Genomic DNA, 25,098 nt, shown 5'->3' with positions numbered 1-25,098 from the left:
ACCAAACCAGGGCCGGCCCCGTGGCTTAGTGGTTAAGTGCGCGCGCTCTGCTGCTGGCGGCCCGGGTTCGTATCCCAGGCGCGCACCGAGGCACCGCCTCTCCGGCCATGCTGAGGCTGCGTCCCACATACAGCAGCTAGAAGGATGTGCAACTATGACATACAACTATCTACTGGGGCTTTGGGAAAAAAAAAAAAAGAGGAGGATTGGCAGTAGATGTTAGCTCAGAGCCGGTCTTCTTCAGCAAAAAGAGGAGGATTAGCGTGGATGTTAGCTCAGGGCTGATCTTCCTCACACACACACAAAAAAATTAAAACCACACCAGACTGTCAAAGAAAAAAACAAGAGGAGATGCGAATAACTAAAATCAGAAATACGAGTCGGGATATTTCTACCGACCTTCCAGAGATAGAATCATAAGAGAATCCTGTGAACAGGTGTATGCCAACAAATTAGATAATTTAGATGAAATGGACAAATTCCTAGAAACACACAAATTACCTAAGCTGACCCAAGAAGAAATAGAAAATCTCGACAAACCTATAACGAGTTAAGAGATTGAATCAGTGATCAAAAACCTTCCAACAAAGAAAAGTCTGAGACCAAAAGGCTTTGCTAGTGAATTCTACCAAACATTTGAAGAAGATTTAACACCAATCCTTCTCAGAGTCTTCCAAAAAATGGAAGAGGAAGGAACACTTCCTAACTTATTCTGTGAGGCCAGTATTACCCTGACACCAAAACCAGAAAAAAGACATCACAAGAAAAGAAAATTACAGACTAATATCCCTTGTGAGTATAGATACAAAAATTCTCAACAAAATACTAGCAAATCAAATCCAATAGCGTATAAGAGGATTGTACACCACAACTAAGAGGGATTTATCCCAGGAATGCAAAGGTGATTCAACGTAAGAAAATCAGTGAATGCAGTACACCACATTAATAGAATGAAGGAAAAAAAATCATCTCACTTGACACAAAAGACATTTGACAAAATCCAATACCCTTTTGTGATAAAAACACTCAATAAATTAGGAATGGAAGGGAACTTTCTCAATGCAATAAAGGACATTTATAAAAAACCCACAGCTAACATCATACTCAATGGTGAAAGACTGAAAGCTTTCCCCCTAAGAGCAAGAACAAGACAAGGATGCCTGCTTTAACTACTACTATTCAACATGGTCCTGAAAGTTCTAGCCAAAGCAATTAGAGAAGAAAAAGAAAGAAAAGGCATCCATATTGGAAAGAAAAAAGTAAAACTCTGTTCATATGTGAATTGGACTTCATCAAAATTTAAAACTTTCATGCATCAAAGGACCTTATCTAAGTGAAAAGATAACCTATAGAATAGGAGAAAATATTTGCAAATCATATGTCAGATAAGGGTCTAGTATCCAGAATATATCAAGAACTAGATTTATGCGTCCCTATGTTCATCGCAGCATTATTCGCAATAGCCAGGATGTGGAAGCAAGCCAAGTGCCTGTCAACGGACGAATGGATAAAGAAGATGTGTGTGTATATATTCCACACAATGGAATACTACTCAGCCATAAAAAAGATAAAATCGTGGGCCTGGCCTGATGGCATTAGCAGTTAAGTTTGCATGCTCTGCTTCGGTGGTCCGGAGTTCGTAGGTTCGGATCCTGGACGTGGACCGACGCACCACTTGTCAAGCCATGCTGTGGTACCATCCCATATAGAGTAGAGGAAGATGGGCATGGATGTTAGCCCAGGACCAGTCTTCCTCAGCAAAAAGAGGAAGATTGGCATCAGATGTTATCTCAGGGCTAATCATCTTCACACACAAAAAAGACAGAATCATGCTATTTGTGACAACATGGGTGGACCTTGAGGTTATTATGCTAAGGGAAGTAAGTCTGACAGAGAAAGGCCAACACTGTATGATTTCACTCATATGTGGAAGATAAACACATAGATAAGGGGGCAGATTAGTGGTTACCAGAGGGAAAGGGGGTGGGGGAGGGTGAAAGGGGTAAAGGGGCACATATGTTTGGTGACGGATAAAAGTCGGACTGTTGGTGGTGAACACGATGCAAGCTGTTCAGAAGCTGAAATAGAAGACTGTATACGTGAAATTTACAGAATGTTACAAGCCAGTGTGACCTCAATAAAGAAAACAAAAGAACTAGAACTCAGCAACAACAACCCAATTAAAAAAGAGATAAAGGTGGCTGGCCCTGTGGCATAGTGGTTGTTTGTGTGCTCTGCTTTGGTGGCCCAGTGTTCGCAGGTTCGGATCCTGGGCGCAGACCTACACATTGCTCATCAAGCCATGCTGTGGTGGCATCCCACATACAAAATAGAGGAAGACTGGACAGAGGTTAGCTCAGGACTACCTTCCTCAAGCAAAAAGAGGAAGATTGGAAACAGATGTTAGCTCAGGGCCAATCTTCCTCGCCAAAAAAAAAAAAAAAGATAAAGGACTGGCATAGACATTTCTTCAAAGAAGATATATAATTGGTGAATAAGGACATGAAAAAATGCTCAACATCATTTGTCATTAGGGAAGTGCAAATCAGACACAAGGAGATACCACTTCACACCTACCAGGATGGGTGTAATTGAAAAAAAAAAAAAACAGAGAATAAGCATTAGCAAGAATGTGTAGAAATTGGAATTCTCATGCATTGCTAACAGGAATGTAAAATGGTGCAGCTGCTGTGGAATACAGTTTGGTGGTTCCTTAAGAAGTTGAACAAAAAATTACTATATGACCCAGCAGTTTCACTCCTAGATATTTATACCCCAAAAAATTGAAGACAGGGGCACAAACAGGTATCTGTATGCCAGTGCTCATTGCAGAATTTTTCACAGTAGCCAAAAGGTGGAAACAGCCCAAGTATCTGTCAGCAGCTGAATAGATAAACAGAATGTGGCACATATATACAGTGGAATGTTATTCAGCCAGTTTTGATGTATGCTACAGTGTAGATGAACCTTGAAAAGCATATCCTCAGTGAAAGAAGCCAGATATAAAAGGACAAATAGGTCCGGCCCCATGGTTTAGCGGTTAAGTGCACGTGCTCCGCTGCTGGCGGCCCAGGTTCGGATCCCTGGCGCGCACCAACGCACCGCTTCTCCGGCCATGCTGAGGCCACGTCCCACATACAGCAACTAGAAGGATGTGCAGTTGTGACATGCAACTATCTACGGGGGCTTTGGGGGAAAAAAATAAATAAAATTATTAAAAGGACAAATACTATATGGTTCCACTTATATGAAATAATCTAGGATAGGCAAATTTATATAGACAGAAAGATTAAAAGTTACTGGGGGGGGCCGGCCCCGTGGCCTAGCGGTTGAGTGCGCGCGCTCCGCTGCTGGCGGCCCGGGTTCGCATCCCGGGCGTGCACCAACGCACTGCTTCTCCGGCCATGCTGAGGCCGCGTCCCACATGCAGCAGCTAGAAGGATGTGCAGCTATGACATACAACTACCTCCTGGGGCTTTAAGGGGAAAAAAATAAATAAATAAAAATCTAAAAGTTGCCAGGGGGGCCAGCCCAGTGGCGTAGTGGTTAAGTTTGCGTGCTCCACTTCAACAGCCCGGGGTTTGCAGGTTCACATGCCAGGCAGCGACCTACACCCTGCTTATCAAGCCATGCTGTGGCAGGCGTCCCACATAAAAAATAGAGGAAGATAGGCATAGATGTTAGCTAGGGCCAATCTTCCTCAGCAAAAAGAGGAGGATTGGCAACAGATGTTAGCTCAGGGCTAATCTACCTCACCAAAAGACAAAAAAAAAGTTACCAGGAGCTAGGGGTAAGGGGAGAATGGGAAGCTGTTGTTTGTTACAGAGTTTCTGTTTGGGGTGATGAAAAATTTTGGAAATGGGCAGTGGTCACTGGTGCACAACAGGGTGAATACAGTCACGCATTGATTAATGATAGGGATACATTCTGAGAAATGCGCCGTTAGGTGATTTCGTTGTTGTGTGAACATCATGGAGTATACTTACATGAACCTAGGTGGTATAGCCTACTACACTACACTACACTACATATAGCCTACTATATGTAGTAGGCTATATGATACTAATCTTATGGGACTACCATCATTTATGAGCTTTTGTGTTGACCAAAATGTCACTATGCAGTGTGTGACTGTATAATTAAATGCTGTTGAATTTTACACTTAAAAATGGTTAATATGGCAAATTTTATGTTATGTATTTCACCACAATAAAAAAACACATACCAGTCTTGATTTTTGTTATCCATTTTCCTTTTGTTATCCATTATTTTGTTATCTAACCCTCCTCTTTCAGTCTATCATTTATTTCCAGAATTCTTAAATAGTTCTTGGAACAAGACACTTGTAAACAAGAGAGAGATTCTTTTCCTTTAGGTTTACTTTTAGTATATTTTATTTTTGTCATGTCTATCTGATGAGGATCTAATTAGTCATCTTGCTCAATCTTATAGTAAATAGATACGTAAGCTAATAACTTCTAAGTTTCTGTATTTTCCATTTCAAACAATGACTAGTTTAACCAAATAAATAGTAATTGCTTTTGACAATAGCTATTGATTAAGTAGATGTGATTTTATGTTATCATAAAAATAAAATACTGTGGGGCAGGGGGTATATGGGAAATATCTTATCTTCTGCTCAGTTTTTTTTTTTTTTTTTTTTTTTTTTTAAAGATTTTATTTATTTTATTTTTTCCCCCCAAAGCCCCAGCAGATAGTTGTATGTCATAGCTGCATATCCTTCTAGTTGCGGCATGTGGGACTCGGCCTCAGGATGGACGGAGAAGTGGCGCCTCGATGCGCACCCGGGATCCGAACCCGGGCCGCCAGCATTGCAGCGCGCGCACTTAACCACCAAGCCACAGGGCCGGCCCTTCTGCTCAGTTTTACAGTGAACTTGAAACTGCTCTAAAGAATAAATCTGTTTTTAAAAAGTAATAAAATATGCTTACATGGTAGAGCCACATTTGGAGAACCTGCCTTTTCATTAGGCTGTGTTGAGGCAAAATTAGATCCTCAGTTAGACCAGAAGTTCCTTGCATCTTGCATCCTGCTCGGTGTCAGCCCAGATGGACACACAGACTCTGAAGAGTCTCCATATGTTTAATTTGCCCTTTTGTTTCAGTAGACAACCAGCAGGGACTGGAGAAAATAGCAAGCTGTGCTTTTCTGGCATAAAATATTTAGTTTGCTACCCCATTCATATGCCAATTATTAAATAATTTCTAGAAACTTATTTTCAGAGGGGATACCTACCGTGAAGGTTGTTAGAAATGCAATTCTTAGTACGGTAGGAATGAGAGATGAACACTATTCTTTTCATTTTCTGAATTTACAGCCTATTCCTGGGTTTAACCTTTTTCTCATTCAACCATTTGGATAACTATCAAATCTCTATTTCTAATACCAATCCTTTTTTTCTCAAGGTTTTTTTTTTCTAGACTGTTATAATATCTTCTGTCCTAGTTGCCTCCTTGCTTCTACTCTTTTTTTCTCTCTTTCTTTCTTTTTTTTTATTTGGTGAGGAAGATTGGCCCTGAGCTAACATCTGTTGCCGATCTTCCTCTATTTTTTGTATGTGGGACACCTGCCACAGCATGGCTTGATAAGTGGTGTAGGTCCGTGCCCAGGATCCAAACCCACGAACCCCAGGCCACTGAAGTGGAGCATGCAAACTCAACCACTACACCACTGAGCTGACCCCTCCTTGCTTCTTCTCTTGGCTTTATTATAATCCATTCTCCACACTGCAGCCAAGGTTTAGAGTTGCACTGTCCAATATGGTAGCCATTAACCATATGTGACTATTTAAATTTAAATTAATTAAAGTTAAAAATTAAAAATCAGTCCTCAGACACACTAGGCACATTTCAGATACTCAATAGCTGCTTGTGGCTAGTAGTTACCAAATTGAGCAGAGCTGGTATAGAACGTTTCAGGAAGTTTTATTAGAAGTGTTGTTCTAGAGCATAAATCAAATAATCTGACTCACTTTTACATTCAAAATTCCTTACCGTGGCCAGCAAGGCCCTATAAAATCTTTCTTATCTCTGCTTTCTCGTCTGTCCTTACATAATCCTTTATTCATAATATTCCAGACACATTGGCCTTCTTTCTGTTCTTTGATCATGCCAGAATTTTTTTTTTTATAATTTTTATTTATTTATTTTCCCCCAAAGCCCCAGTAGGTAGTTGTACGTCATAGTTTCACATCCTTCCAGTTGCTGTACGTGGGACGCGGCCCCAGCATGGCCGGAGAAGCGGTGCGTCAGTGCGCGCCCGGGATCCGAACCTGGGCCGCCAGCAGCAGAGCACACGCACCTAACCGCTAAGCCACCGGGCCGGCCCTCATGCCAGAATTTTTTCCCTTTCTCAGGGCCTTTGCACTTGTTATTTCTTCTGTTTGAAACATGTCTCCCCCCAGGTCTTCACATGCTTGCCTCTTCATCATTTAGGTGTCAACTCAGATCTTACCCCCTCAAGAGACTTCTTCCCTGTCTGCCCTGAGCAGCTCCTCTAAGAAGTTCTTGATCATACTACCTTATTTTTATCATTTTCATAGCATTTATTGAAAGTCTACCTTATGGGTGTATTTGCCTACCCTAACACACTTTCCCCCACTAGAGTGAAGTTTCTTACAGCCATGGGTTCTTTCTCTCTTGTTTACCTCTACATGCCTTGCACCTAGAAAAGTGGCTGCACATAATAAGTGCTCAGTCAGTACTTGACGATGCAAGTCTCTCAGAACTTTGTCATCTGAGCTACCGTATTTTTTTGGACTATAATCTTTTACTAGATTTCAGTTCTGTTTTCCTATGTATGGTTTCCATTGTTACAGAGGTCATTGCGAACTGCTTAGTCATTAGATCAGGAATCTGACAGTCAAGTGACATTGTCTCTTTATTCTGTATCAGTACACTTACTTTAGCATGAAAAGTTGTCTGTATACCAAAACATATTTTTTTCTACTTTTATATTTCTGCTTAAAAGTGTAAATCCAATCAACTTACCGTTCTAGAGTAGTCTAATAAATTATTGCATTTATTTCCGCTTTAAGTTGGAATTTGGTGTTATGAAAGATACACCATTCAGAATTTTTGATTAACCTTAGTATATTATTTTGCTTGAGTGTTTTAGTCTTTTCTAAAAGCAGATAACTCTATGGTGAGTGTTGGGAGGATGCACGCTGGCATTGTATATTTGCCACCTTATTGAATAGTCCTGGTTCATCTGAAGTTATTCTGTCTGTTTTCCCTGACTACAAAGGAATGGTAGAGATGAGAAGATTGTTACAGTGTTTCCCATTATATGTCACTGATATGTTAATATTTTTGGTGTAGACAGAAAAAATAAATTTTAAGTATGTGGTTTTTTTAATGCTCCTGAAGAATACTTCCTAACTTCTCTTTACTTGGTTTTCATTTAAATGATTTTTATACCTTGTTCCCTCTCAGGGCTGAGCATTTTCAGAAAATTGTATTGGCGTGATGCCTGGGCATAATGTTCTAGCCCACATTATAATAGATACATAAATATATGTCCAGTCATCACACTATTCTCCTGTCTTGTACAGTCTATACAGATGTATGGTCTGTTGCTATCCAGACCTCAGTCTGACCTAAAGCATTTTACTACTTTTACATATCTTTAGATTGTCAGGATGGTTTTACAGTTACTTTGTGTAAAGAACTCTGTATTTTTCCACTATAGAGGATAAAAGTTATAAAAGAAACAGCCGACCACTGTTTTCAGTGAACTTACCTTACGGGAAAGATAAGCAAAAATGAGTATTTATGAAGCAAAATGAAATGAATGGTAACTGATCAGGTGTTGCACAAATGTACTAGAAAAAAGAATGGAAAGTAATGGTAGGTAATAGTATTTCAAGTGGATTTTTATTTTTCTTCATTGTTTTCCAAATTTTTTATAATGAGACTGCATTACTTTTGGATTTAGAACAAAAAGAGTTAAGTGTTAGATGTAGCCAGATGTAGCATGTGCTGAGTGGACAAAGTATGCAAAATATTCAGAGAAGATAAGGAATCAAAGTTGGATGAGATTAATCATGGGTAGCTTTCTAGGAAGAGCATATACTTCTTTATGTGCATTAGTCAATCCCAGTTTGGGCCAGATAGTTGTTTTCCAATGCAGCCTCATTTCTTGCATCTACATACGTTATCTCATTTAGGTGCTACATAGTGATCTGTAAGAGGTTCTCAGGTGTACCATGCTGGAAATATCAAAAATAGAGAAATGTCATTTGTGCTTTTGCAGGTTGCTTCATGTGCGAAATGGAAACTGCAAATATCATTTGGGTGAAGAAACATTTAAGTTAGCTCAGACATATATGGATAAACTTTCAAAACATGGCCAGCAAGCAAACAAAGCTGCACTCTATGGAGAACTGTGTGCACTCCTGTTTGCAAAAAGTCACTATGATGAGGTGAGTGTTTTGAAGTGCATTTCATTGTGACCAGTAAGTACCTGTAAAACAGGGTAATCATATAATCTCGTACTTGTCTTGATCTCATTTTCACATATTAGGTTTACTTAAAGCAGTACATATTTGTAATGGAATATTTAAAATCAGGCACAAGGAGTATTCTGTGAGATGGGTTTTAAACATATACATGTACGATTTAGGGCCTGTTTTTGTTTTTAATTTGACCAGATGTATCTCTGCCTAAATTATTTTGATGGGCATGCTCTGTTAAATGAATCTTTAGTAGATGCTTTTTATTGGATGTGAAGCTCTGGGTGAGCTCGCATAACTTGAAGGCATTCATTTCAGTGGGAAGCTAGATTTTATTTATACTTTATTGCATTGTTTTGCTCCTTCCTCTGCCTTATGAGAAAGATAGCTTCCCGCTTGGCTTTATACTATTAAATTAATGCTTTGGTGCTAATTAATACATAGTTGAGAAGTGATCTGTTTATGCTTAACTCCTTTGCTTGATTGCTTTATTTATGGAAGAATATAATTATTTCATGCTGTCAGATAGTTGGCATTTGGCTTTCATATTTTAAAATTATCCCTATCTTGATTTTTGCCCCACTAATATAAATACATATGTATATATTCCATGTTTAAAGAAAAATTACAATTAGAAGTGAAACTAGAAAATTCTGGAATAATTGTAAAGTAATGTTGTGCAACCCCAATGCTAGGATCATCCTGCTTTTAACACCTATGTAAGAAGGCATCAAACCCATGTGTAAACATCTAAAATCCTTATCAGCATGCCTGCAATTTCTCAGGAGGTTTATGTATGTACTTCTGGGTATTTTTGATACTGAATTCCTGTGTCTGCTGGATTAGTTCTGTGGATTGTTTTGCTGCCCCTTGTGTGCGATGACTGTTCCACCGCTTATTGACCCCGATAAAGGACATGGGCCCTTTCTATGATTTTCACACACCAAAAACAAAGACCTCCATTCACAGAAGGGCTTTGTGTGGATAGCCAACTTGACTGGAAATGAGAGGGAGGTAAACAACAACAGTTTGAGTACTGGAAATGCCTGTCTTCAACGCTCTTCAGGTGCCCCGCCATCTTTTTATATCTCTGCGTAAGAACTCATCGTAGCCATCTCTGGTTCCTCTTTCCTCATTTCTTTTCATGCCTATTTTTCCTACTGCCTTCTGGAACTCTGCTCTCTTCTTTCTGTTACAGAGAGTGATTCATATATTGCCATTCTTTACTCCCGTACTCAGCTCCAGGCCCATCTTAATATGTCCAAACCCACCAATGTATTCAGTGGAACAAAAGTGCCTTTTATTTACCAGTTTCCCGTTTCTTTACTAGACAGTTAGTATTTAATTGACAGTTATTTTCTTTCTACGTTTGGATTGGGGACTTATACTGTGCCTTATTCATGGTCTTTTCAACTCTCAGCACATTCGTGGAATATTTCAGTCTATAGATGTTTCTTGGATAATTTTGATAATTTATTCTTTTAAATGTAAATAAATCTGTCATCGATATCTACAGAAAAGTATACGAATCTTGAGGCTATAGTTTGATGAATTATCACCATATTCTGATATTAGTCAGGGTAGGCTAGGCTCTGCACAGATAACATCAACCCTAAAGTGGCAGTGACTTGGAGCAATAAAAGTTTATTTCTTGCTCATAGTACATCCTGTCTTGGGATGTCTGAGGCTCTGCTTAGCATGATGTCTGCACTTTGGTCAAAACCCCATGCGTTGGAGCAGCCTCTATCTAGAACGTTACCAGCTTTGGAGCAGAGGCAAAAACATCATGGGAAAGTACTACTGGCTCTTAGAGTTTTGTCCCTGAAATAGCACATTTCACTTCTGTTCATCTTTTCACTGGGCAGAGGAAATCATGTGACCACTCTTGTCTTTAATGTGGAAGGGAAGTGTATCCTTCCCCAAGGAGGGGCAGTAAATATTTTAAAGTAGTCATACAGTCTACCACAATTCTAAAGATTTTTACCTTGTTACTGTGGCACAAAATTAGCTTATCTAGTATCTTACAAACAAACCAGGTTTTTTGGCCTAAATCACATATATTTCATTTCTGCATCAAAATTGCTTCTGGATACCTACATCTTTTAGGTGGAATGGAAGGGAAGGAAGCTCGCAAAGGAAAACAAATGTTTATTTTCTAGTATTTTCTAATTTGTCCTCTCCACATTCCTTGTGATCCTTCATAGTATTGTTTTGTTTCTTTGAAGCAGTTCTTAACTATCCAAAGTAATTTATTTTGCTTTTTTTTCTTTCTCCCACTAAGCACTAGGAGAGGAAGGACATTTTATGTTTTGTTCCCCACTAGATACCTAGATGCTAGCACATTGCCTGGCACTTAACCTCTTTGCACCTCAGTGTCCCGTAATAATAGTACGTATCTCATAGGGCTTTTGTGTCAATTAAATGTGTTAATGCCCATAAAGTGCTTAGAACAATAGCTGACACAAAGTAAGATATAAAATAAGTAAGATATAAAATAATCATTACAGTAGGGGAGGGAAAATACAAGAAGCCTAGTCTAGGGCCAAAACCTGAAAGACAAGTTAGGTGGGTTAAGAGGTTGGAGGAAGGAAGAATGTATTCTAGGGTGGAGGGAACAGTATGTGCAAAGACTTCTGGGCAAGAGAGAACATGCCTCTGATTTCCTGAATATCTGTCACATATTCAAAGAAAAATGTAATTATACGTTCAAGAAAACTTAGCCTCAGAGATAATTTTTAGTGTAAATATTTTGTGTGTGTTCTTATTCAGATACTTGAAAGCTTACAGGAAAAATTCACAGTCATTTCATTAAGTATTGTCAGTTTGATTTATCACAGTTTTTGCTCTTCTGTAAAAATTTTTTTAGGCATACAAATGGTGCATTGAGGCAATGAAAGAAATTACAGCAGGCTTACCCGTCAAAGTCGTGGTGGATGTTTTAAGACAAGCTTCTAAGGTGAATATAATGTTAAAATTATTAAATGGATTATAGGATTTAGCCAGCTTTAAATTTGTTTTAATTAACCTATTATTTAACAAATTAGGTATTGTATACTCCATGAACTAACAAGGTCTATTTTCTAAGTGATTCTATGCTCAGTTTTAGAAATCTGGTTTCTAAAACTGTCTCACATATAGACTTTAGCTAATTTTCCTATACCCAGAAAACCTGTGAAAAAATTTATTTTGGTAATTCAGCTCACTGAAGTACAGATCGAAGTAGTATTTTGGATTTTGGTGCTGTTCTGGCTTGAATTTGTTTTTGTTTTTCTTAAACCTTTACAGTAACCTGAATCCCTTATGCATAGAGATAGGGCCTTTGGTCACTTTTCTCCTAAAGGGTGACCTAGTATTCAGTCTTTTAGCCATAGTTTTGCAGTCTCAGAGTATGACAGCTTTCTGTATTTAACCTAGTGGGCAATAGTTATTTGGTTTTTCCTCTAGTTTCTTCTTATTCTGTAAATAAATGCATTAACTCTTTAAGGTCATTTAATAATATTTAAAAATTGCTACTTTGGTGCACTGAGACTTTAAAGCATTGATGTACTTTTCAGATAAACTCTTTCTGACCAGAGGTTTTTCAATTTTGAATATTCCGTTTTGGTTGGTTTTACTTATGGAAATTTCAGTTAGAAGAAAGATTCTAAACTTATAGATTTAGAAGAGTCCAAGATTTCTGTGAAATTTGTTAAGTCATTCATTTTAGATCAGTAAATAGCGTAAATATTCAGGTTATCATCAAAGCCAGAAGAGAGAGATTAATATGTTTTAATTAATTTAAAACATTGGATATACATTTAATATAAAGACAACTTAATGTATGTTCAAGATTTATATTTCTCTTTTTTTTTTTCTGGCTTGAGGAAGATTAGCCCTAAGCTAACACCTGTCCCAATCTTCCTCTATTTTTTTTTTGGTGAGGAAGATTAGCTCTGACCTAACATCTGTTGCCAGTCCTCCTCTTTTTGCTGAGGAAGATCAGCCCTGGGCTAACATTCGTGCCCATCTTCCTCTACTTTCTATGGGACGCCGCCACAGCATGGCTTGACAAGTGTGTGTCGGTCCACACCTGGGATCCAAACCTGCAAACCCCAGGCCGCTGAAGTGGAGCACGCGAACTTAACTGCTATGCCACCGGGCCAGTCCCCCAGTCTTCCTCTGTTTTGCATGTGGGTTGCCACCACAGCATCGCCGACTAGCCATGTAGGTCTCTGCCTGGGATCCAAACCCGTGAACCCAGGTCACTGAAGCGGAGCGCACCAAACTTAATCACTGTGCCACAGGGCCAGCCCCCTGATTTTCTATAATGTGGTGATATTTAGAGTTTAAAAACTACTGGCTATTCTCATGAATCAAAATATTTTTAGAAGTAATAGGAAAATTTGAAATTCTGTGTGTTTAAAAATTATTAGATGAAAACTACAAGATAGTTGTAAGTCATTCTAGAACTGGGATATAAATAAGTATCTTAGAAAATAATATGGTGAATCCTGTCCCCACTGTTTTATTTTAATAATATGTAATGATGGCAATATACCAGCTTTGTAAGGTAATTTTGTTATAGCAGGCTTGTATTGGGCATGACTACCAAAATTTTAAACTACAATTTCCCAGGATAAGTACAGATCTGTTTATAATAGAATTTTCAAGTAGTTGGAAGGAAAGAAACTACAAATAGAACCCTTCTATTTATGTTGAAGATGCTTTTTTTCTTTTTGACCATTATAGTCTGAATATATAAGCTTATACTTATTTTAGCACACTAATGAACTGAGAGTTATTTAACAATTTTTCTCTTTATCTATAGGCTTGTGTTGTAAAACGTGAATTTAAGAAGGCAGAACAGTTAATTAAACATGCAGTGTATTTGGCACGGTAGGAGATTGTTATTAAAAATACCATTTCAAATTGTCTCTCTCTACTTTATATCCTAATAGTTTTGTATCTTTTTGTAGAGATCATTTTGGATCCAAACACCCAAAATATTCTGATACACTGCTAGATTATGGGTTCTACTTACTCAATGTAGATAATATCTGTCAGTCTGTTGCAATTTATCAGGTATGTTAATAGTTGCACTTTTTTTTCTCTCGACCTAAATTGATTTGCTGGCTTATGTTTGTTTGCTGTGTATAAATCGCCGTCTAAAAATAATTTCTTAGCCCCTCCTTATATATGCCATGCCATTGTTTTACTAAATAATACTGAGAAGACTTAAAAGTTAATGTTTTAGGAATTAAAGAGAATCATCCAGGAAAAGACTTGTTGGGTTGTGGGCCCATATTTAAGAGTATTTCCATTTTTCATTTGTCCAGATGATGGCTTGTCTTTGTTGTTGATTTAGCACAGGTCATTATAGCTGCCTTTGTAAAGCAAGAAGAGTTGATAGTTATTTTAGGCCTTACCTTAGTCATTCTCTGGTAAATGACATATTATGCCTTTGCTCTAGACAAGGTATCCTTGATTTTATAGTTCACTTCTGAAGAAGGACATAGAGAAAAACACTGATGTCATTCCCAAGACAAATGAATGATTTTTATTATTAAGCTATTGCCTTTTAAGTCAAGCTCAGTCTTCAGAAAATCAGGCCTTATAGGTGACTTTTATGTTCTATTGTGATTTAAATATAGCAGGACTTTTCTTGCTTCAAAACTGATGCGATTGAGTATATAGAATATATATTTAAATTAGTAGGATGCTTAATTTAACAGGGTAGTATTTTCTAAGGATTTACGTACAGTATTATCAATTGTTTTCATGACTCTTTCAGGCAGCCCTTGACATTCGGCAGTCAGTGTTTGGTGGCAAAAATATCCATGTAGCAACAGCTCATGAAGACTTGGCTTATTCCTCTTATGTTCACCAGTATAGCTCTGGGAAATTTGACAATGCACTGTAAGTTCCATGTTCCTTTTCAGTGAGGGATTAAATGCTGTTGCTATTGTTTTGTTTTTCCCAGTACAATAGTATTTAATATACTTTATAAATGAAATTTGTCTTCCTGGAGCTTTAACAAGATTCCTAAAATATTCTTGAAGTTATTTAAAATCACACCAATTTATAAGCCATTCATTTAGGTCTTACATGGTTTAATATTGACTTGTATATCTTCATATAGAATATGACTTATCTTTTGAATATTTCCTTCAATAATTTTTCTTTGAGTAATATAGTAGCCTCTGGCTAAATGGAAGGCTTAACCTAAAAACTTCTTGCTCAAAACACATAGAAATATTGAGTAAAATATAACACCCATCTTTTTAAAATGTATAACTGAGCTTGCAAGAGAGAGGAAATCCTCTAGGGCCAATAATAGACTAAAATCCAAAAGAGTAGGGATGACTTATAGTATAACTGCCCTGGGGTGATTTGAAAGCTTAGAAATTTCTGTAACCTTGATTGAACAACCATGTTGGGTTTAAGAGACAAGACATTGAGCCCACAGGAAGCTGTGAGTTAGAAGTGAAACCCTCCCATGAAGCCCAGGTCAAGGCTCTGCCCTCAGGGAAAGGGTAAACTGGGGGAAAAAAATCTGCCCACTGGCAAAAGATATGACAGAGAAACTTGTCTGTCTCGGGTTGGGCTCTCAGTTGAACACAAAAGGAGCCTCACAGGGGAATTTATAACTACAGACTTGTACTACTCTTGTGTTCGGGCATCTTGCATGCAGGAACGCCCAAACTGAGAAAAACATTCAAAAGCACTTTGGTACTGCTAGTTCTCCTGGGATGTCTTTCAAGAGATAATGCAAAACTCTTGGAAATAATTAACCCTCAGTCCAAACCCTACAAACTTCCCATAGGTCTAGCTCTACCTAAGATGAACTCACCATAAAAAAATTTAAAAATAAGGAAACATTTCCTCTGTGAGTGAGAGTCAGCAGACAAAATGAACAAGATTAGAACCCTAAGAATGTCAACAGAACTTTTTGGTTGATGCTATAAAGTAAATATATTCTTAAATAATTAAAGATATAAAATGGGTTGGCAAATTATGGCCTGCAGGCAAAATAAATTTTTATTGGAACATAGCAATGCCCATTCACTCAGGTGTTGTCTGTGGCTGCTTTCACGCTACAATGGTGGAGTTGAGTAGTTGGGACAGAGTATGTGACCCACACTTAAAATATTTACTGCCTGGCCCTTTGCAGAAAAAATTTGCTGACCCTGCTATAAAAGAAGGAATGAGTAACGTTTTAGAGGGAAAATAAAAAAAGGCAGATTTAAAAATAAAACTGATACATGCTACAACATGGATGAATTTTGAAAACATTACGCTAAGTGAAAAAAGCCAATTACAAAGGACCACATACCATATGATTCCATTTATATGAGTGTCCAGAATAGGCAAATCTATGGCGAGAGAAAGTACATTGGTAGTTGCCTAGGACTGGGTGGGTGGGGGAGGAGTTGGAGGAAAATGGAGAGTGACTACTAATGGGCACAAGATTTCTTCTGAGGGTGATGAAAATATTCTGAAATTGATTGTGGTAATGGGTACACACCTCTGAATATGCTAAAAACCATTGAATTGTACACTTGAAATGGATGAATTGTGTGGTGTGAGTTGTATCTTGAGGTATTACAAAAAATAAAATAATAATAGCTAGAATTGGAAAATAGCCATTGACATTAAAACTCAGTAGACAAGTTAAACAGCAGATTAGACACAACTAAAGAGACAATTAGTGAATTGAAGACAGATCTGAGAAAATTAACGATTACCTGGAAGATGGGCATAGAAGGCTTGGAGTTGCTTGAGAGAAACTGGCAGATAAAATAGACAAATAGCTTACCTTCTGTTTGGCAATATGGGCCGTAAACAAATAACCAAACATGTCAGGTGAGAGTACATGCTGTGAAGAATAAAGTAAGCTAAGAGTTTACAGAGTGATGATAGATTTTTTTAGGGACTTTTGTATAGGCTGGTCTGGAAAGGCTTTCAGTGAGGAGTGACCCATGTGGATATTCAAGGGAAGAGCATTCCAGAGAGACAGTAAAGCAAGTGCAAGAGTCCTAGGTGAAAACATGCTTTGCCTGGGTCAGAAAACTGCTAGGCCTGTGTGGCTGGAGAGGAAAGAAGGGGTTGTTTCTGACAGTGGTAGGAGATGACATCAGAGAGGTAGCCTGGTAAGAGATCATGTTGAGCCTTCTAGGCTGTAAAAACAACTTCACGGTTTATTCTAAGACGGGAATCCATTGGATGTTAAAAGTTCAGTCCACAACAGATTGGAAATTTAAAACAAAAACTGATCCTTTTGTTTACCACATACAGTTTTAGAAATTCTATCAGTATTAAATTATACGTTATGATTTTTTTAAATACTGATTTTACAACTAGAAAGAAATGCCAGAATATATCTATCTGTATTGCAGATTTCATGCAGAAAGAGCTATTGGTATCATTACCCACATCCTACCTGAAGATCATCTTCTTTTGGCTTCTTCGAAGAGGGTGAAAGGTACCCTTTGTAATCTAGTCTTATATATGTATATTTCTTTAGATTTCTTTGCTGTCAATTGTAATAGATGTCTAATCTCTGATATTTTTATTTTTTTTATTTATTTTTTTGTGAGGAAGATCAGCCCTGAGCTAACATCCATGCTAATCCTCCTCTTTTTGCTGAGGAAGACCGGCTCTGAGCTAACTTCTATTGCCAATCCTCCTCCTTTTTTTTTTTCCCCAAAGCCCCAGTAGATAGTTGTATGTCATAGTTGTACATCCTCCTAGTTGCTGTATGTGGGACGCGGCCTCAGCATGGCCGGAGAAGTGGTGCGTCGGTGTGCGCCCGGGATCCGAACCCGGGCCGCCAGTAGCGGAGTGCGCGCACTTAACCGCTAAGCCACCGGGCCGGCCCATCTGATATTTTTAGATTAATGATATATGGTATAAAATAGGAGTATGTGTTTATTTCCTTGGGGATAGTACCATAGGATTAGACTATTTACATATTACAAAAATAGCCAATGTACTGATTTAAAGCATTTGCCTGCAACTCAAGAATTTCCAGTGGTTCATAATGAAAGATTGTTTGCTTCTCTCATGTAACATTAATAAGCCAGTATATCTATCTATCTTCCTTCATTCTCCTCCCTCCCTCTCTTCCTGCCTCCCATCCTTCCTTCCTTTTCTTTTGAAAGGAGGATGGAAGAATAACTCAAATGATTATTTTGCACAGTAACATGGGTAGCAAGCTGAAGATGGGTTTTTCACATACCTTCAGCTTTATAGTGCAGGATTCTGAAACTCAGCTTCTTATCAGGTCACCCTTAATGTTGCAAGGCTCTTACCAAATACTACTTTCTTCTTTTCTAATTTTAACTTTTTTTCTAATCACTACCAAGGCCCTTTCACTTAAGGCATTTATTTTGCCATTATTGATTGGATCACCCATGTGGTAATTCCATACATGTTGGCTAAGTTTTACCTTAATTCTGGAATGGGTTTTTTCTTCCCTCTTTAGGTTTGCATTTTTAAAGTTACACTAATAATACATGATTTATGTCAAAAATTAAAGTTAGATAGAAAAGAGAAAAAAACAAATTGTTACCTGAAGTTCTACCAATCCAGAATCAACATTTTGGTGAATATTTTTTTAGACCTTTCTTTCATCAAAAAATGGATGAATATATTTTTTTAGTTTTATAGTCTGCTTTTTTCACTTAATATATTATGAACATTTTTCCATTTCAATACATGTAGGTATATATCCCTTTTTTTGCTAATGTTTTTAACCTTACCTCTATTATTGGACCTTTATATTGTTTTTAACCTTTTGTTCTTTTAAAATGCCACAGTGAACTAAATCTCTTTTACTTGTGTGCACATGGACAGTTTTCTTAGAAATAAAATTACCTGGTAAAAGAATACAGTCCTGCACCGCATAATGACGTTTCAAATATATGATGGTGGTCCCATAAGATTCATACCGTATAGCCTAGGTGTGTAGTAGGCTGTACCATCTAGGTTTATTTTGAGTGCACTCTATGATATTTGCGCAACAAAATCACCTAACAACGCATTTCTCAGATCATATCCCCATCATTAAGCATTGCATGACTGTGTGTATTTTTAAGACTTTAAATGGAATTTGAAAGTCTTGAATGTGACTTTGAAATTGAACTGTCTTCTGGCCTGATTTGGTTGGTCAAGTGAGTAGGAGGAAACCAGTTCTTTTAGTTGTATTTGGTTAAAGGTTATATTTTATAAAGTGTGGTTTCAAAATTTTCAACAGTACTTAGGTACTCGTTGACAGTTTCATAACTTTAAAAAATTTGCCTTTTCCTTCTTGTCTTCCTTTCATTTGCTTTAAAAAACAAATTCACATTGGCAAAGTATAACAGTCTAGTAAAATAGAAATTAATTCTGCAAAATAATTTGATGTATACCATTGTTTTTCTTAAATTTGAAATTCTTTATACTATGCAAAATAGAATGACCCCAAAAGTGTATTTTTTCATTAAAGTGGAGTACTTTCATTTTTACCAGTTCTAAACTGTAACCACATATAAATATATATAACAAACATTTATATAATCTAATTTTAAACTATATGCTCTAGTTAGCTTTGATAGATGGTTTGAAGGACACTAATTTTATTGCTTTCTTATTCAGCACTCATTTTAGAGGAGATTGCAATTGACTGTCATAATAAAGAAACTGAACAGAGGCTGCTTCAAGAAGCTCATGATTTGCACCTGTCCTCACTCCAACTAGCTAAAAAAGCTTTTGGGGAATTTAATGTACAGACTGCAAAACACTATGGAAACCTTGGAAGGCTTTATCAGTCAATGAGAAAATTTAAGGTAGAAGCATGTTTTACTATATTTTTCTCTCTCTAAATAATCTTAGGTAATAAAGTACAATCTTAATAAATAAATCTTAAATAGTACAGCTTCAGTAATCTTAGATAGTAAAGTATATATTTATTATACTCCTACCTAATTCCACCAAAGAATTGAGAAAATAGCTAATATAAAACAACATAGTCAAAATATAAATAAAATTCAGAAATTCAGACAGTGGAAAAATAAGAAATATATCAAACCGTAAAGGCTCATACGGTTATTATAGTTAGACTTAAAACATAGCTCTTAGCTGTATTATGTACAGAACTTAGTAGAATGCCTGGCACATACTGGGTATACAAGAAATGTCAAATATTGAGACTATTACTCATTGTAGCTATAAAAATTTACTGAATTTAGTTCACTTTTTTAATTTTGGGTTATAAATTCTTAACAGTGTCCATTTTAGGGTCGCAGTAAGGAAAGAGTGAGAGTCACTGCCTAAGATATTCATTTTTACCTGAAAATCAATCTACATGTCCCAATTAACCTGAGTTTAGTTTGTTGGAATAAAAATTGTCAAAAACTCCAAAAAATAAAATAAAATAGTACTCCTATGTATATTAACGTACTGTAGTATAGAGTTTCTTAACAGGGTTCAGTTAAATTTTGGAGTTCAACTGAAAAAATAGTTTTATTTTAGAATGTTTTGATGTTAATTTCATTTCTTCTAACAATGTCTTATTACCAGAAGTTTTCTTTTGTCGTTTTTGGTATAGGACACATTATATAGTATAGGATACTACTACTATCATCAGCTTATATGCATGGCTTCCCAAAACGAGTAATGCTTCCCATAGGCAACTTTTGGAATAACACAGTTATGTTCTCAGATCTGATTACTTTATACCATCCATAAGATGTCTTTGGCATTTAGAAGAATCTTGCTCATTGGGTAAGAATTGTTGACATTAGAAAAAGTATAATCTGATGGTTAATACAGCTTAATTATTTTTCAGGAAGCTGAAGAAATGCACATCAAAGCAATTCAGATTAAAGAGCAACTTCTTGGTCAAGAAGATTATGAAGTAGCGCTTTCAGTGGGACATCTAGCTTCTTTATATAATTATGACATGAATCAGTATGAAAATGCTGAGAAACTTTATTTGCGATCTATAGCAATTGGTATGTTAAGACTTTCTTAGTCAATTGATTAGAAGTCAACATGTCAACATGTCTTAAATGTTCTATAAGGGAAGTGTTATTACTAAGACTTAGATGAGTTTAGAGCTGCTAAGATATCCAGGAACCACCCAGAAATCATCTGGAACATTTTGCTAAAGATGATTTATTGATGTTGAAGACAGTAGTAAGAAGGATGACAGTAGAGTTTCAAATAAAGGCAAAAGTAGTTATGTAAACTATTTGTGTAATTAATACCCCCATTCTCCTCCCCCTCCCTTCTCCTGACTTTAACATCATAGATAAGGTTTACTTGTTTTTAAACTTGTTATAAATGGAATCATACAATGTATATTTTTATATAAGTCTGGTTTCTTTTGGTGAACATGACTTGTGAAATCCATCTGTGTTGTTCCATATCACTGTTGCTTGTTAATTTCTAGTGCTATATAATATTTTATTGGATTAGTATATCATGATTTATCTATTCTACTGTTAATGGATATTCAGAACATTTGGATTGTTTCCAGTTCAGGTCTATTACAAAATAAGATACTGTAGTCATCATCTAATGTGCCTGTTAAAACTCTTCCCCATTTTTATATTGGGTTGTCTGTCATTTCCTTATTGGTTTATAGAGGTTCTTTATACACTATGGATATAACAAGCCCTTTGTTGGTTATATGTGTTGCAGACAACTCTCACGCTCCTGCTCATTTCTTAATGGTGCCTTTCAAAGAACGGAAGTTATTAATTTTAATGTAATTGAATATACTGATTTTTTTCTTTTATGGTTAGCACTTTTTGTATTCTGTTTAAGAAATCTTTTCCTACCCCAAAGTCATAAAGATGTTCTTTTAGAAGATTATCTTCTGGAAACTTGGTTTTACCATTCACATTTAGATCTACAATCCTGAAATTGATTTTTGTTTATGGTGTGAGGTAGGGATCTTTTTTTTTTTTTTCTTATATGAATATACAGTTGACCTAGGACCATTTTTTCAAAAGACTGTGCTTTCCTCTCTGCTGTGCTACCTTTGTCGTAAATTATGTATCCATTTATATATGGATTCCCCGTTACCCATGATATTTTGACTTGCTAAATCCTAAAATATACATAAAGTAGTTTTAGAATTGTTAACACAGTACTATGAAAAAAACTCGTACTATGTAGAGTTCAATCTTTGTTTACAGTTTTCTTTGTCTTTAGCCTGAAGGTAGATACTCAGAATACTATGTTCGAAATTTATTTGGGTTATTTACTCTCCTCCCTCCTCCCCATCACTCTGGTTACTCATTTGAAAGATAATTAGGTTCATTTGTTTATGTTTGTATAATATTCCCCCATCTTTGTTAATTTTTCTTCAGTATGTGAAATTTTAATGTTCTAAATGTCAGAACTGTTTAGAAAGGTATGCTCACAGATGTGTGATTCCCCCTAATTTCTTCTGTCCACTTCCCACCCACCTGAAAGGGTAACCAATCTCATTAGTTTCTCTTGTGTCATTTCTGTGTTATCTTTTTGCACAAATGTTCAGAGATATAAATATTTTTGTTTCCCCTTTGTTAAATAAAAGGTAGCATACTATAACTACTTTTTGTACTTTGCTTTTTTTTTTTAACTTAATATACCCTGTAAATACTCTGTGTCAATTCATAGAAAGCTGAGAGCTTTCTCCTCTGTGTACAGCTGCATAGTATGCCGTTGAGTGTGTACCATAGTTGATTGAACCAATATTTGTTTCTAATATTTTGCAATTATAAACAGTGCTACATATATGTGCATATATATGGAGGTGCTGCCATTCTCCTTTTCTTTTACATCTTTTCAAATCAGTTGCTTCAATCTGTGAAATATAATTAAGTCTTGGCGGTAGCTTATGAGTAGGACTTGTCTGGGAGTTCTGATAGAAGAATTAAATCTATACCTTTAAATTAGAGAATGAAACCAAGCCACCTTATTTAAAGAATTGAACTTGTGTTGTCTTATAGAAACCGTTCATTGTTTCATTATTTGAGCTTTCTTTCTTTTTATTTGTTTACTTTCAGGGAAGAAACTTTTTGGTGAAGGCTACAGTGGACTAGAATATGATTACCGAGGTCTCATTAAACTTTACAACTCCATTGGAAATTATGAGAAAGTGTTTGAATATCACAATGTTCTGTCTAACTGGAACCGGTTGAGAGATCGGCAGTATTCAGTGACCGATGCTCTTGAAGACGTCAACACCAGCCCCCAGTCCACAGAAGAAGTGGTGCAGTCCTTCCTGATTTCTCAGAATGCGGAGGGACCGAGCTGCTGAGGGAGGACCTCAGTTAACTAATTTACCTTTTCCCAGATTCCAGGGAATTCATACTGTGAAATCAAAACCATGTTGTTTTTTTGGGGCTGGAATTTGCATTGAAACACTGGTCCAGTCCATTGACCCTATTTGGGTGATCCCTATCTTGCAGAGTGTCTGTAGGAATAAGCATATATTCAGTTATATTCAGCATGTACCCGCATGTATAAGTAGTCTGGCCCATATTTTCAACCTAGTAGAACAAACAACAGGAAATCTTTCTTTTTTTTTTTTTTTTTTTTTTTTAAATCATTTTGCAGAAAGCCTGAAAGAAAAAAGAACCCCCTAAATAAAACTATTTAAGAGTTTAAAAGAGTTGCATTCTTATTATGTAAGGATGATTTTAACAACTTTTTAACATATAATTCTTCCTTGTGAAGGTATTCAATACTGTATTGTAAAGAAATTTTATGGGGAAAATCTTTATATGCAGTATAGAGGAGTTAACACAAGTCCTAATAGAAGAGGGACATCCTGACTTAGGTTTGGCTACCTTACCCAGAGAAGTGATGCAGCCGCTCCAGAGCTCTTTACAAGGGAAGGACTGTCAGATTCATCTGAACTGGACCAGTGTTGATCTGTAAGTAATAGAAAAGCTGGTAGACCAGCAGTTATAACTCTTTGGTTGTTTTGTTTTATTTTGTTTTTTGGTACAACAATGCAAGATGCTCTGATAGCATTTGCTAACAGGACCAGGAGGATCTAAAAAGGACCAGCCTAATGTAGAAAGGGGTTATTTGGACCAGAGGCTTTAGATTATTATTTTAGCCCCAGCATATACTTTTATCAGTAGAATGATTTCATTTAGATGTATAATGAAAAGTGGTAATGCAAAAATTATATTCATGTAATAGACACCAAACTAGGGAAATTTGGCAATTTCAGTGGCATATCTTTAGTCGAGGGACCCAGATGGCAATGCCATAAGCAAGTCTATAAATATCTGCTGCAGCTGTCCCTCTCATTTTAAATGTTACCCTAATAATCGATGCAATTAACAAGTATCTTGGCTAGGAGTCATGAAATAGCTCATGTCTGGATGAGAATTTTAGGTTACTATATGTTTCTGTGGGGATTAATGGAAAAATGAATGCCCAAAAATAAACAAGTCTTCTTAGAAATCCTTCATCTTTATGGTAAATAATAGTACGACTACATCATTTTATTTGAAATTCAAGAGTCAAATGGAAAGATTCCCTAATGATATATCTATTTCACTAACTTATCTTTCTGTTCATTGGATTTTGATTTTTTTTTAAGCCAGTCAGGTTATTTAATGTTGAGGTAATATTCAAATTTGAGAAGTTGTGACATGTAGCAATCCAAGAAACAGAAAGGTCTTTTGCTGTTACCTCAATTCTTATTATAGTGGCCTATTTGGTGCCTCTATAGTTAAGAATCAGGGTTTTCCCCCCTATTTTCAGGGGTTCATGACTTGGCTGTTAGAGATGTTACTCCTGGCTGATGCTTGGAGTAGTCTGTGGGTGAGTGGATGTGTGTTGAATTTTGGTTTTCTTTTAACATGCACATTGGGGTGGGATGGGGAAAAAATCTAAACTGTCTGCCACATTGAGTATAGAAAAATTAATTGGAGATTTCAGATAAATTTGATTTTAATCACTTTTTTTAACTTCCCAAATATAACCTTGTTTAAAATTGTTATTTGCAGTCTTGTTAGTTATGAACCAGTGTTTCTAAGTCCCCAGGAGGGGATTCACTGGGGGAGGTAGCTAAAGAGATGAAGCAAGCCCAGATCCTCAGATTATACTTATGTCATTTTGAAACCTGGGTTTATTTCTCAAATTGAATTATTTTCTTTTTAATTTTCAAAAGAGTACATTGGTGCACCTGCACCTCCCTTTCCCAGTTAATTGCAATCTAATGCCAAGAGGCACCTCTTTATTAATTACCAAATAGTCTGTGTGACCAAGGACTAATGTTTTTAAGTTACTCGGCTCTATCCTCATGGGCCTATATATTTAATACCTCCAAAGATATTTTCAGGATAGGCTTTGTATACTTTTGTTGGTTATTTAGAGTCCTGTGGTATGTTTGTGGTACAGGAATGTCATGGTAAATTGTTTTTCAATAAATATTTTGAAACTTATGTTTCCATATGAAGTTTTTTTTGTTTAATCAATCTATATTTTTTGATTTTGTGCACATATAGCGTTTCCTAGGATAAAATCAAGCAAATGACTTAAGGCCTCATCCTCTCTAATTCAGTTTGGACTCAGCTTAGCTCACACTCAGTGATAAAGCAACGTGGTATTTAGAAGCCTAGGATTACAGGGTGATAATGTTAAGTGGCAGC

The 25,098-nt window shown here is 36.6% G+C and overlaps 1 protein-coding gene across 1 annotated transcript in view; it reads left to right on the top strand.

Annotated features, from left to right (window-relative positions):
- The window catches only part of APPBP2 (amyloid beta precursor protein binding protein 2), a 61,880-nt gene extending 36,989 nt beyond the window's left edge, over positions 1-24,891 (top strand). The window contains exons 5-13 of the mRNA XM_004434817.3: positions 8,275-8,443; positions 11,340-11,429; positions 13,281-13,348; positions 13,429-13,534; positions 14,244-14,368; positions 16,849-16,934; positions 19,088-19,278; positions 20,280-20,445; positions 22,492-24,891. Coding sequence (XP_004434874.1) covers positions 8,275-8,443; positions 11,340-11,429; positions 13,281-13,348; positions 13,429-13,534; positions 14,244-14,368; positions 16,849-16,934; positions 19,088-19,278; positions 20,280-20,445; positions 22,492-22,745 — 1,255 coding nt within the window. The 3' untranslated portion in view covers positions 22,746-24,891. The remainder of the gene's footprint in view (positions 1-8,274; positions 8,444-11,339; positions 11,430-13,280; positions 13,349-13,428; positions 13,535-14,243; positions 14,369-16,848; positions 16,935-19,087; positions 19,279-20,279; positions 20,446-22,491) is intronic.
- Positions 24,892-25,098: the final 207 nt, after the last annotated feature.

The sequence above is a fragment of the Ceratotherium simum genome, chromosome 16, assembly GCF_057802395.1.
Source record: "Ceratotherium simum simum isolate JZ-2026a chromosome 16, ASM5780239v1, whole genome shotgun sequence".
NCBI classification, from domain to species: domain Eukaryota; kingdom Metazoa; phylum Chordata; class Mammalia; order Perissodactyla; family Rhinocerotidae; genus Ceratotherium; species Ceratotherium simum.
The sequence above is the reverse complement of the archived record's forward strand: the minus strand, read 5'-3'. Positions and strand labels throughout refer to the sequence as shown.